The sequence below is a fragment of the Lepisosteus oculatus genome, chromosome 4 (assembly GCF_040954835.1).
Source record: "Lepisosteus oculatus isolate fLepOcu1 chromosome 4, fLepOcu1.hap2, whole genome shotgun sequence".
Taxonomy (NCBI): Eukaryota; Metazoa; Chordata; class Actinopteri; order Semionotiformes; family Lepisosteidae; genus Lepisosteus; species Lepisosteus oculatus.
The window spans coordinates 23,099,793-23,114,910 of NC_090699.1; the positions used below are offsets into that span (position 1 = coordinate 23,099,793).

At 38.2% G+C, this 15,118-nt stretch overlaps 1 protein-coding gene across 4 annotated transcripts in view; it reads right to left on the minus strand.

Moving 5' to 3' along the window:
- Positions 1-15,118, minus strand: part of ank3b (ankyrin 3b) — a 202,948-nt gene that overhangs the window by 162,705 nt on the left and 25,125 nt on the right. For 2 of the 4 annotated variants that reach the window (XM_015346595.2, XM_015346602.2), the window contains exon 2: positions 16-51. The exons of the other annotated variants lie outside the window; for them this stretch is intronic. In XM_015346595.2, the coding sequence (XP_015202081.2) occupies positions 16-51 (36 nt within the window). The remainder of the gene's footprint in view (positions 1-15; positions 52-15,118) is intronic. 4 annotated transcript variants of the gene reach the window in all.

The window sequence follows — 15,118 nt, forward strand, 5'->3', positions numbered from 1 at the left end:
CATTTATTTCATTACCTTATCTTCGGGTGTAGTTAATGATGATGATCCTCCCTAAAAATAAGGTAACGTGAAAGTATATTAAATTGTTGCCTGGCAATGACAAGAGTACAGATATCCCATTTAAAAAAAAACGGAGAAAGGAAATGCTCAAGCCTTCAATCAGTACTAGAGAGAAAAAAGCTTAGCACTGCTTTGTGACCCAAGTACAAGAAATTACCGTAGCTTAGATCTGTCCTTAACAGTAAGGGCAGTGCAAATACTGTAAGGGTTTTGCTACTGAGTGTTAGTGTTTATAATCAAGAACCATCTGTGCTTGTAGACATGTGTTATAGGAACTGCTTAAAAGCATTTCCTGGTAAATAAAGAAATCACACCAAACTCAAAATTTTAACACACATTTGCTTCAAGAATTCAGGCTTGAAGGATTCTGCACCCGGTGAGCTATCTGCACATCTGGTGACCGGAGGAAGTCCAACACAAGACTCCCAGCTCCAAGAACAGAGTGGAATTCTTTTTCCTCAGACATCAAGATGCATGATCTGGTTTCTCTTGCAGCTGACGAAGAAGGATTCCAAGCAAATAAAAACATTGCAATACAAGCCTTTTTTTTTTAAAAAAAAGATCAAAACATTCATATGAACCTGGTTGTTATATTTTTTGGAGCTCTTGGGATACATTTTGTAATACTTTTGTAACTCTTTGTCAAGAATGTATGTGTGTATGTTTTGTGTGCAGAGAGAGCATTTTAATACAGATGTCAGAAGTGTGTGTGAACTGCCTGATACACTTGAGGTCTTATGTTACTACACACTTCACATTTTTAAAATATTTTTTTCTTGTTTGCAGAACTTCTACATTCTTCCTTGCTGGCAAGGCTCTAGCTGAAGACAAGACCTAAAATGTCCTGTAAGCTAGAAGAGATTTTTCTATTTTAAATTACTGTCGAGGAGTCTTATTGATAATATACCCTCCATTTTTGTTATTTGCGTATGTAGACTCTGACCTGGCAGCAAACAGGTGAAGTGTAGTATAAACTTGATAAAGTATTGTGTCTTTTATATTGAAAAACCACCAGCAAAAGTAATATCTGCTATCAGAAGCTTAGCAGGACAAGGACTAATCAGTACCATGATGAGAGGCCTCCAAGGAAAAGCATGATGCATACAGTAAGTGATTTTGCTGGACCGATAGGTGGCACTCTTCACTGATCTGCAGAATTTTCAAACTAACGCCCCTGTATGACATACTGTAGGAGGTGCTGTACTTTGTACTTCATAGTCCTGTATGTACTGTAAAATTGTGATCGATCTATAGGACCTGTAATCTACAACGAAACAGAGCCACTAGTTTTCATATGGAAGTTTTGATCTGTATTTAACTATCAAATGAGAAACTGGGATGTACACGGTGTTACATCTATCCATGACTGAGACTGGTCATTAAAATAATGTGTTTAAAGGCACAGGCCTTTTCTTATATGCCTAACTGCCCTTGTGGTGCAGCAGTTCTCCTACTGGGGCGTTTTTCATATTCAGAGTTTTGTGAGGCATGACCGTTTGCCTTGTAAATACAAAGAACCAACACACTATATCAACAATGGGAGCAGGTATGAAGCAGTTTTTTTAAGGTAGGAAAATAGAACCATTAAACTTATTTGAGCCAATCTTTTAATATTTAATTAAGAAAACAGATCTGTAGAGCACCCGAAGGCAGAACGTTCAGGATAATATTACGAGAATCATATTCCTTCAAATAAATCTAATAATGATCTATACGAAGAAGTCGTTTTTCACAAACCCATAATAGCCTGGCCCATTATAATGGTGTCTGGATGAAAATAGGCTTTTATCCACTTTTGAGAGAGGAGAAAGTGGTCTTAAACCAAGGTTTTATTTATCCAGCTCCGATAATGATAGTGCTTGTCTTTTTAGTAATACGACTAATTTGGAATGCTGCTACTCAGGACCGTAATATAACAGCATTAAACATCTGGCTAGTTTCCAGGGCCCAAACAGCTTTGATGATTATGTCATTAAAAACCTTTTGAGGACAGAAAGAAAAGCCTAAGTCATGTAGTTCTTTAAGGAACAGCAGATACTTTAAACTCTTTAGGAAACCTTTAGCATGATGCTAGGAGGCTAGGAGGAATTAAAGCCAAGAAGAATTACACAGACCTTTAAGCTCATAACTTCTAAAGAAAGGCTTAAGACAGAGAATTGGGCATCAATATGATGCTAAGACTGTGAATCTACGCAAACAGGCAGCTGCCAGATGGAAAATTCTTACACTGTGTTTGGTAATGGATGACTTTATAACATAGGATGTGAGAGATAGAATACCTTATTATTTTGCCTAAATATGAAATGTCTAAATTATAAAAATATGGACAGTCCAACGATCAAAAATCACAGAAAATGAAGAAATATTCTGTGGCCAACAAGTATAGAACACACAAAGCATTTAGCATGGCTTCCTTTTTTCATTAAAGACCATTCCAGGATACAATGCCTCTTAAAATTGATCATTCTGAATTTACCGATCATTCTCATAAACCACATTGGGCATAAGATACTCAGTTCCTAACATACAGATGTGCAACATGTGATTGAATTATTGTGTAGGAAGACTGTTAGCAGAGAAAGGGAACAGATAAGCTTACTTCCTTCTACTTCCTCACATGAAGGTCAAACTCAAACCTGTACAAGATGAGGAGGATGCCAGTAATGGCATTACTTCCTCTGTAACACTGCCACCTTGATCATCAGTTAATGCGAAGGAAAAGCTGCTACTTTTGCAACAGCCTAAGATTTGCATACCCTGGTATCTGCCTCCATGCTTGTTACCCAGTTGATTAAGCTCAGGTCAAACAGAGCCGCTGCTTGTCTTTAACGCTCAGCCCACAGTGAAGGACTTTTCGTACACGTTTTGTGATATGTCACACCTTCAGCGTGCAGAGGTCTGTGTACTTCTAACCTTTTCAGTTCAGATATACTTCTCACACTTCTGAGGGATTCTAAACAACCCCCTGCGTGTTGGAATTACGTTCCTTTAACAGAAGAAGTTCGAAGGAGTGCTTCATAAACACAGTGTTGAAAACAGAAGCTTAGCACAGGAGTATTAAAACCAGCTAGAAAACAATTAGTCTCACCATTTTCCTCTGCTGTTTCCCTCTAATAATTTGATTTAGTTTGAGAACAATAAATGTGCTGCTTTTTAACCAGGTTTGGAAAAAAAGATGGCAAATCAACACGCAAATCATCTGATTTTCAGATCAGACTATAAGAAATGAAAAACCACAAAAAGATGGATGGAATAATCAAAGAAGGACACTGCTGCCAGAGACTTCATTCCAGATTTTTTACTGTAGACTACCAAAGATCAAAGCATTTCTTTTTTCAGGAGTTAATTGAAACAAAAACCAGAGGATAAGAGCAGAAAGTACATAGATGTGCATTTGAAACTTAAATCAGGAGGCAGGTCTTTAGCCAGAGGGAGTATGGAACAAGCTACCCAGCCAGGGTGTTGAACCAGGTACACTCACTTCTTTCAAGAAATATCTGGCTGAGATTCTTGGAACAAGAATGGCTATTAAACACCAAATGTGTTTGGGTTAGATTGACAGAATGGCCTCCTCTCACTTTGTAACCTTGCTCATGTCCTTATCTTCAAAATTCCAGCATGTATTTGAAACCTCAAAGCTTCCACTACAGCATGGACATAGAAAGCAAGCTACAGTAACTGACTTATAGCAGCCACACATGTACAATGTGGTTGTGCTGATTGGGCAGGTAGGATGTGTGCCGATTATCTTTCAAGGACCTTATCTTCATGCATTAAAGGAACAATCAGTAACTCTCACCTCATGAATATGGAACAAGATGAATATGTAATGTACTGTAGCTGACATGTAGCCCCCAAAACATCATTTTTCCAGATCAACTGAGAATACAAGCTGAAATATAGGGCTTCAACACACAAAACCTTTGTTCACAAAGTCCATTTCCAGTGTTGATATAGACTTGATAATGAAAAAAGTTTAGAACAAAAGGCCAAATTTGTGTATTTCTAGACAGTCAGAGACACATGACAGCCACATTTTTTTACAATTTCTACTGGTTTTAAAATGGCTTTAGATTATCTTCCTAAAAGTGTCTCTGCAGACAGGTAAGGAATATGGCCATCATGTACTACTTTTAGAAATGTGCTAAACTAAAAAAGCTCGTGTTTCATTTAAGCATTTCATGGCTGGACACTGACCAGACATTTTGGAATAGGTAAATACAATACAATTTGTCTGTTGTTTTTTCTATGTTTTGAAAGTGGGTGGTCCGCTAGCATGCGTGATCCGAATACCAGCAAAGAAGCACATTACCTCAAGGTAAGGAAGAAAAAAGGGGAAACTTTCTTTTTCCCCCCACCCTTTTCAAGTACCACAGCATGACTTCAAAAGATACAATGCTATAAAAAAGGGATTTCATGTTTGTTGGTACAGGTGTTGAGAGAACAACAGTACAAAACAAAACAAAACAGTCATGATCTGTTGCATTATGCTTGACCTTTACATTACCTCTCTGAACTTCATGGCAATACAAAACAAACGGGAAGAGAAAAGGAACGCAGCACAAAACTGACGCAGGCTGGAGTGATTAAATTTCTCATCTTGCTTAGTGCAAGTGAAATGCAGCTTGAGCAGGAAAGGAACAATATAATGCATGAGCAAGCACGCTCTGAGCACTATCCGGGAGTTAAATCAATATTCACAAAAGCCGGCACTCTGAATTAGGCTCTTTTAAAATAAAAACATTCATCAAGAACCAATCCTTTGGCTTTTGCTTAGGTACATGACTGTATTTTTGTTTTATTAAGTTTGCATTTACTGTATTCTTTATTTATGCTTATGTTCGGGTTCAACAGTTCTTTCCTACTTAGAAATGTTTAACTGGTCAGCAGTGCAAATCAGTACAGTATGTGGGCAGTTTCATGAAAGGTGCCCACTTAACACAAAATCACATTGTTTGCACTGTGATACAGAGGTACTCTGTTTAAAATAGGCCCAAACTCTCCAAGGCAGGTATTCACTTTAACTTCCTTTTTACCAGTCCTGCCCAATTAGTAGGCTGAATGCGGGCACGGCGCTCCAGGCAGCGCGGGGGCACTTCTGCAGGGCTGCCCAGACCCCTCTGACGGTGCACTGACCGGCCTCTCCACACAGAAGGGCTACTGAGGCTGCTGAAACGGCTAGAGCACCAGGAACTGTCTTACAGCATTGAATGCTCTCTCACAGATCATTTCAATTAGACTGAAAGTTTATGGTCAGGCCAGAGAAAATAACAGCAAGACCAGGTGAGTCATACAGTACCTGAAGAAAACACAAAAACACAAAAAGAAGAAAAGGGAATGAAGGGGAAAAGGGCTAAGAGAAGCTGGAACATCACACAGTGCTGTTTCCACTAGGAAAACGTCTTATTTTTTCATGCATGCTATAAATGTTACCTGCACTCTTGTTCCCTGTATTATATACAGGTACAGTATTTACACTCTTCAGTGCGTACTGCTTCCCAGCTAACACAAGAGTGGTTTTATAAACTGCATTAACGAGTTGTTGCTTTTCTAGACAGTGATGCATTTACTTATTCCTCAGGTAACTTAAATTGTCCATTTTTTACATGCTAATATATGGTATGTTAATTAGATGATCTATTATTAATTACAGATGAAGAGCCTTCTTCCCCCACCTCTAATAGGATTACTGAGTTGTCACCCAGCCTCTCTCGAGGAAGCAAGGAGAAGCACAGCTACCTCTACTGCATAGCTCACCAGTCCTGGTCCTGGAGGGACAGTGTGGCAGCAGATTTTCCAAGCATCTTTAAAATACCAGCTCCTGACAGCCTATGCAAAGCCAGCCAACCCGTCCAATTAAGCCAGTAAAGTCAAGCCGTTTAGTGCACAGCGCTGGACTCACAGCCTTTAGACACACAGCCCATCCAGGACCAGGATTGAGGGCCCCTGCTACAGTATATGGAGATGTCGAAAACTGGTTGGTTTCTTTCCCTATGGAGCACTCTGAGCTCCAGGTGTTCATGTAAGGATGTGCCCAGTGAGATCTTCCTCCAGCCTCCTTCTTAGATACCAGCCCAGTGCTGACAGCTACACCAATATTGGCCAACAGCCATATCACCCTGCAACTCACAACCGGCAACCCACTGAAGTTGTCCAGTATCTGGATGGGAAACTAAGGTTGCTGCTGAAAGAAGTGTTAGTGGTGCCAGTCGGGGGCACTCACCCTGCAATCTGTGTGGGTCCTAATACCCCCATATAGTGATGGGGACACTATACTGTAAAATAAGCACCATCCTTCGGTTAAGACTTAAAACAGAAGTTGTGACTGTCTGTGGTCATTGAAACTCCCAGCGGGCTTCCTGAAATGGGTGAGGATGTATCCTTAGAGTCCTGGCCAAATTTCCCATTGGCCTTTACCAATCATGGCCTCCTAATAATCCCCATCTATGAATTGGCTTTATAACTCTGTTCTCCTCCTCTCTAATAGTTGATGTGTGGTGAGCTTCTGGCACACTATGGCTGCCTACACATCATCTAGGTGGGGCTGCACATTGGTGGTGGTGGAGGGGAGTTCCCATTACCTGTAAAGTGCTTTGGGTGGAGTGCCCAGAAAAGTGCTATATAAGTGTAAGCAATAATAATCTTTATCAACAACAATAATATCATTATTATTATTGCCCAGCCTGCGTCAGCCCATCCTATCAAAGCAGTTCGACTAGTACTCCCATCCTGCTGCACTTTGGGCACATTTTATTAGAGATAAGCTGCCAGAAAGCCTGAGACTCCCTTCTTTGTTGCTTCTTTCTCAGTAATATTTTGCTCTCTGATCATATTGTAATTTCTTTAAGTGTCCATTTGGCCAACTTTCAGCACTTCTGTGATGGCTGGAATTAAACTTTATTCACTTATCTGCAAATTTATAATGGTTGTAAACCTTTTAATAAAAATATCAAATAAAACACTCTGCCTCCATCAAAACTATTAAAACTTAGATTGGGAACATCTTTTATCCAATTTTACAACTCATACAGGACTCATGGCAACACACGTTTTCCAGTCCTTGACAGATGTTGATGTTCCAAGACAGCCGGTCAACGAGAGCAGTGTTCAGTATTTCACAAGAGAAAATGAGTAGAAGCAGACTGGCCACTTTCCAAGCAAAGGCCTCAGTCTATCATCCACAAACGCAACTGTCCCTGACATTAGAAAGATTGATGTCTTTCATCTGAAATCTCTTTCATCGTGACTGCTTTTCTTTCATCACAGAGAGGCAAGAGGCATTTCTCCACACCAGTATTTTTCACTTCTGAAAATACTGGCCTGTTCGCACGGGGGCAGGCACAATCAAGTCTCTCACCATGACGTGAAGGTAACTTGATGAAAAACAACGTCTGTGTTTTCTCTTCTCAGCGTCTGTTAAAAATGAAAGTTAAACTTGATCTGTGCGTGGCAAGGTCTGTGGCTTGCATGCTTGATCATTCAGCAATGCAAAGCTTAACTCAAAATACCTGAAAGATTTTTTAATACTACATAATTATAACACTATACCTGTTTGGTACAGGAATAACCGTACACTAATTTAAAAAATAAATGTTTTCAATATTTAAAAAAAATACTTTAGAGTCTTGTCACAGGTATAGTACATAATGAACATTGAACCATGTGTTTGAAATTACAGTAATTTGTAGCAGTATCTGTTGCAGTCAACTAATGTTGAACACAACTGTGCCAACATTGATGTAATTAACGTGAAAATGAAATTTAATTGACAATAGCACTTTGCACCTGATTTTATGAACACCTCACAGTCACAATTTTTTTTAAAGTAAAATATTAATTAAAAACTACACTGAATGTGCAGCTGTCATTCCTCTTCTGTTACCGATTTGTATGAAACTGCTTTTCTACTCATCTATTTACAGTATGTATGTATTATTAAAAGGATTACTAAGTTTGATATGTATGCGTGTAGCTTGTATAATGTGCAGTGTTGTTACACGTAACTCCCAAGAACTTACATGATGCGTGTACTATGTACTGTAAAATGAATATAAATGAAAATGGATAATGAAAAAATAATTTTCTTCAGCAAAAGGGTTTCCCCAATTTAAACGATTCAGGCAGATCAGCCAATGCTGTTATTTCAAACACATCTTCAGGATGGGAGCTGTCTCATCATGCTGAACAGCAGCGTAGGTGAGCATTTAAAAATCAGCCACCTGCCTATGCCCCTCATTGCTAGAGCCCTCCCCAGCACCCTACCCCCACCATACGACATTTTAATTGCTTAAGTGAACTAAGCTGAATAAATATTGAGCACGTAAGCTATGTAGGCAATTCCCACCTTGACTCATCTGTGTTACTGAGCTAAGAAAAAGCCCTCCTGATTCAACAGATTTACAGGTGCATACGCAGCTTATCAACTACCCACGTCTGCTTTCACTGATCTTCAACAGTTGTTCGCAAAGAACAAAAGGTTTGCCCAGCATATAGGAACTGAACCTGGCTTTCAGAAACCCGGATGTGCTATGTGAGATGCTCTGAAATGCTAGGAGTACACAGTGCTGTCAGACTGGTTTGTGGTTACATTATCACAACCCAGATCTTATTTGCTGCTAAAGAAAATCCCTTTATTTCAGTTTCATGAAAATGGCATTTCAAAGAACAGGGCTGCACAGGCCAATAGCTGTAACAGGCAAATGAGGCTAGTAGACTTAAAAACCTTTATGTAAAGCACACACAGTGTCATTAATTCAAATTAGTGCCTTGCATAAATGAGGTGAAAGACTTTGATACCTGCTGTATGCAAATAGATTCTAAATTGAGACTACATTTTAAATAAGCTTTTTATTCTATGTTTTTATTTTACCTTTTAATCATTAGAGTATGAAATATGCAAATACAGCTATTTAAAAACATATTCTTACCTTGATCACTGTGCTGTTCTTTGCAATTACATTCTAGCAATTAAACCCACTAAATGTATGAGACTATGTGGCTGGTTTTATATATTGAACAACAGCGAAAATAAGGCAAAGTCTGGGTATATATATATTTTTGCGCTATCAAAAAAATAGGGGGTTCAAGTAATGATCTGGTATAGTATAGAACTTTCTGCCACAGATTTACAGAAGTACATGAGGGTCTTTAACAACTTTCAATCCTTTCATCTACTGTACCAAGTATGAGCTCAAATCTGAAACACAGATTTAAAGAATTCATAACTTTTTACAAATCCTCTACAGGACAGGAATCCACTGTAGTTTTTTTCTCTTGTTGCTTTACTAATAGTTCTGTGTTAAACTGATATTTTCAAATGCACGCAAATTGTGATCCTAAAGACCAATGCCCATGCTTTGCGTAACTAGAGCGTATTGCATCAAATATGAAATGGATTTTTTGTTAACTCTCTGTCGTACCTGCCAATTTGAACAACAGGACGTATTCAAAATTATAACTTCATTTGTTTATTCAACAGCACCACACACAGTAAAATGGAAAAATTGCAAAGTAAGGGCAATGCGCATGCTGGCTGTACTTTTGAGTTGTTTGTAGCTCAAGATTTTACACTTTGCAGGACTTTTTCTTTATTAAGTTTTGAACAACTTAAAAAATCTTACTATCTACTACAACAAGACAAAAGCAAACACTGCAGTCTAAGTTACAGTACGTGTGTCCTGTTAAAAGGAATGGCTGTACTTTCTCTATTAGATCTGAGAACGCAAGCTACATGACATTGTGTGGACAGAATAAGATCAATGCAGGCAGATCATGTCCACACAAGTTCACTGACAGAGGAATGTGGATGCTTCAGTCAGATAAAAAAACAACCTCCACAAGACTGCAATTGGAAACTGTTGAACACAATGGTAAGCTCTATTCAAAATTTATAAATTGGACTTCTAACATTGTGCAAATTCTGAGATCTCCGTGCTAACAACAGAAATGTTAGTTTTGGTTCTAAAAGTAAAAAATATGATGGTCAGTGCATTACTGTAAATGCAAAAGCAATTATTCTTTAGTACTGCAGTTGTTCCCCAAAATAATTAAACCATTTAAACACAGAGCTTAATTTCAACTCAATTCAGTTTCTATATACTGTAGTTATATAAAAGCAACTAAGAAACATACAGTACATAAAAAAATAAATGGCAATAATCATTTGAAACTGGCAGAAAACTCAATGATATGAAAATTAGACTTGGTTTTCAGATACTTGTTCCTATGTGTAAGTGTCTCTGACCTGAAAACACAAGCTGTTTTGTTGCCAGATAAAGACTACCTTTGAGAATTCTGCATGGCATTTTGACCTTGTGAAAACTATGCATACAATACAGTACCAGCGCCTGCACATTGTAATATATATTTATTTTCTGTTTCTATCATTGACAGAAATCTATGTTTAGGATGTGTCTAATCTTGTCAGAGGCTCTGTAATTGAATTTCCCGAGCTCTAATCTGACAGTTGCACAAACAGGGACACCGCTTTGTCAGAAAGAGAGAACAAACACAGGCTGTTTGTCCAGTCAAGTGATGTTGTGGATCAGCTTAACTTTCACATGTCAGTGCTGCATTGGCCATTTCTATTGTTTGAGGCATTAAAGCACAGAATGGAGGGCTGTGGTCATGTGTCTGATTGATTAAATGTGCCCAAATGAGAACCAGCTACTGTCCCAAAGAATATTTTTCGATTTTAACAACAGACCCACAAACCAGCATTCTAGCAACTGGAAGGGGCTTCTGGTGGATGTGTCCTTTATCTAAAGCAGCTCCACCATTCCCATGGTTCTCCTTTAATAACAAGAGATTTTCACAGTTAGACGTTTGCTATCCGCCTGCTGTACAGCACCTCAGGCTGTAGCTGTAACCTGTCTGCCCCACTCTGTGTCCATTATCACTTCGCTCTTCTTAGAGGCATTTTATCACTGCGAGGTCATTTGCTACACACTCCCCAGACAAGTCTGTTAGAAGACAAAAATGGCCTTCCAGTTAAAAGGACACAATTACTTCCATAAATAAACTTGCACTAAATAACACTAACTGAAACGGTATGTTTTCTGTGCCGAACCGTAGTTCATATTGAGATAATTGCTCACAGGAACTCATATCCATGAAGTTTAGTTAGCCCTAGCACTTGGTTCAGTTTTGTCAGATTATCTTACCTAATATTTTTAGCATAATATCCTTAACTGATTTTGAGGAATAGGAACAGATTCCCATGTTTTAATTCCTCATGATAACCACTAAGCAGTATGTTTAACAGTTTTTTTTTAACAGTTCTCAGAAAAGGGCATCTTAACTCAGACTATGGTTTGGAATCCTGAATTTGCTTAAATGTCCCGGTATATCACCAATTACAGAGGCAACTGCTTTCACCTTTGCCTCAAAAAAACGTCTGTTCTGCTGGCACACAATAAATGATGCATTGATGATGTTCATTACACTGGGTACTAAATATTTAATAAGGGATTACACATTGTATTTGTAAAAACAAAATTCTCAAGCCTTCTGAATGCACAGGTGTCTGGGATCAATGATCACAATCTTGAAACACGACTTCTATTCCATTCTTTCTGGGTCTCCCATCACCAATATTCATTCTTCATTCAAAACAAAACTGATATCGCCTCACACCACCAGGACTCATTTGCAGAGTCTTGTAGTGTTTTTACCTTGTGCTGAATTAAAAACAAACCAGCTCTTTGGTTTTTGCAATTTCTTTCTCTAGCTAAAAAAATACAGCAGTTAGATGACCGCATTAAACCATTTATCGGGATATTATCTGTGAGGTTTTCTTGACTTGGTTTATCTTCGAGTGGATTAAAATGTTAGCAATAATGCAGATACTTATGAAGGAAATATTTACAGAAGTGGCACTTATAAAATGGGATGAGTACACTGAAACAGAGAAGCAGGTAGACTGGGAGAGTTGCCATGAAGTTCTTTACAAACACTTTACTCATTTTTAAATAAAGGATCTCATCACATAATGCCTCTAAAAAAGCTGAACGATTATTCAAACATTCTTTGTTTCTGTGAGGTAAACTAGCACTAATGGGTAGGGAAAAGTTTTACAACAATGAAATAAAATAATGTACTATACTATGAAAGCTATTAGAGAGGGTTTTCTAGTTAAAGCTTGTTTTAACACGAAGAGATTAAGTATTTCACTTTGTCAAGTGACAATCTTAACAGGAGCTGACATTGAGTTCCATTACTGTATGGTCAATTACCTCTTCTGAACAAAAGTAATCACATAACATGTTGCATATTCCAAACTTACAGTGTCAGGCTACATCACTTCCCTCACTGTCTCCATGGATACTATCATTCTACAGCCCTGTTACAATGCTGACAACAAAGATAAATCGGTGGTAATTTACAGTCCCTAACAATCCATAGACAAGAAAGATGTTTCTTAAAAGGATGACAAACACCATATTTCTAAATCTGCTGTGAAAGAAAATGTCAAAAGCACATCTCATCTGATAGGAAAGCCAGAAAAGAGCTTCAAAAGGTTACCACTCCTTCCATCACACACCTGGCAGGCTTTTATATAAAGTGAAGCATCAGATGAAAAACAAATAAAAATAAAGGACAAAATGCACTTTTAAAAAGCGTTCTGGATCTACTCTCTGCAGTTACTTTCTGTAACTGAAAGAAAGGAACAAAAATGAGAATAATCACAACTTACAGTGCACTGAGCTAGACATGGGACTTATTTCTGTTTTGACTGGGATCAACCATCAGGCCCTTTCCTGTTTATTCCCTCAAGGCAGAACACAGCATTCTCTTTGAAAGTGAAAGGTGAATGGTGGGTATGACACGCTAATGAGATTAAAAAAGCCAAACGGTTCAAGTAAAAGAGTGGAGAGGTAGAGAGAGGGAGCAAGGAAAATAAGGAGCCCTGACAAGAGGTTACTTCCACAGCCTGCTCCCCGGCTAACACAGCACAAAGTCAGAAGAATTCAGCTCAAACCATTTGATAAATGTCGGCAGAGGGTCACATGTAAAGCTAATCTAGGCAAAGAGCCTCTAACAGCTAACCTGAGGGAGCCAGCAGTGTTCCTACACAAGAAAAAAAGAAAAGCAGCCAGCTCAGCATATTAATCCCCTACTTAAACAGATGCACCTAAACCCTTGTCCTGACAGATCGCATTTCAGCAAGAATGTCAACAAGCGTGTATTTTTTTCCATATCGGTTAAAATGTTTGTAGATATGAATAATCAAGGAGTAGAGGTTTTGTCAAACTATATATATTAGGCTCCACGGCCGAAACGTTGTGTTTTCTTCTTTTTTTCAGCATGGAATAAATCTATTACTTGTTCCTATATATATTTTTAATTGCTTTAGTATGCCTTATAAGCCTAAAAATAAGAGCAGGAAAGTTACCATACCATAGTTATGCAAAATGATTTATATACACTATTAATGTACATTGAAGCTAAGCAGGTGTGAACCTGGTGAGCATCCGGATAGGAGACCTCCAACTAAGGTTGCTGCTGGAAGAGGTGTCACTAGTAGGGGGCACTTGCACTGCGGTCTATGTAGGTCCTAAAGCCCAAGTATAGTGATGGGGACACTATACTGTAATAAGGCACCGTCCTTTGGATGAGACATAAAACTGAGGTCCTGACTCTTTGTGGTCATTAAAAATCCTGAGTGGAGTGTCCAGAAAAGCGCTATATACGTCTAAGGATCACTATTATACACTCTAGAACAGAATTTGGTTTATGAGATAAAACTGCATTCAGTTTCTCCTTAATCGCTAAAGTTTCCACATTCAGTACATTACTGGTTATTTAAACCTGTTCCTTGAAGGACCCTCAATAAAACAAACACATTTAAACTGACAATTATTACAAAAACATGCACAAGGCAGCTTTTTGAAGACGTAACCTTGCTTTGCAGGACATATCCTTCCTGTAAGCAAAGCTATAGTCCCAGTTTCAGTGCTCATCAGCCCATATCCTTAATAGAAACAGTCTCATGTGGACTGACAGGAGAAAGAAACATTGCATATATAAATCAATACTTTTAGTGACCCTGAAAAGATGAAATAATCAGAAAATTAAAAACAAAAGCATGAGAACAGCAATCTGGCAGCAAGGCTGGACTGCATTAGTTGATAGATGGGTTCAGTTTAATTCAGTGAAGAATTCCCAGGCTTGTTGAAGCCTCTAGGGATGGCATTTTCTTGCTTTGTTATTACAGGTTTTAACAGCTCAACTGAGCTGTTAAAGATAAGGCAGAGATTTGGAGATGAGAAGATAAAGCAGGATTTACAAAAAAGGAAGGTGAAGGAGAAGGAACCTGTAAATCCAAAACAAAGCTAGCACACTCAGCTACATTTTAACTTTCACTGTGGAATTACAGACAGCACAATGGAGAAGCTCTAAATTTTAAGGACCGTATTCTATTTCTTTTCCAACATCTTTAAGCATCAGCATAGAAAAATCTTTTTCTTGCAAATACTTGATTCATTACATCCAAAATGCACCATTTGTTCCAGAATGCAAAGGAACAAGTAAAGGTTTATTCCATGCTGAAAAGAGAAGAAAAGAAACAACATCTTGGCTGTAGAGCCTTCTTCCAGAATACTGCTTTTCAGAATGGTGAAAAATACTAGTAACAAGCAGTAGTAGTGCTATCTAGGATGTTACTACAGTAGGCACGGTCATACAGTCAGCAACAACATAAAAAAAGAATTTACACTAACCTCAGAAAAACACGATCTGAACTGAAACACTCTGATGTGAATAAATCAAGAAGGCAGTTGTTTCTTCACTTCAGATAATTCAGACTTAACATAATGGAATGTGAGTGTTGAAAAGAAAGGGGAAAAAACGTGTAAAATCTGTAAATTTTACAATTTATTGGTTTAACCACTGGTTCCTTTACCGGAAAATAATCCATGGGAGGATGTGAAACACAGTGTTTTCTATTTCAATTCAAAATGAGGATAAACAGAAATGAAACTTGTTAATAACATGCTATGCACTCCAGAAGCTGAACACTGCCATATAACAGATAAAAGAAATCCCTTGCTAAACCCTG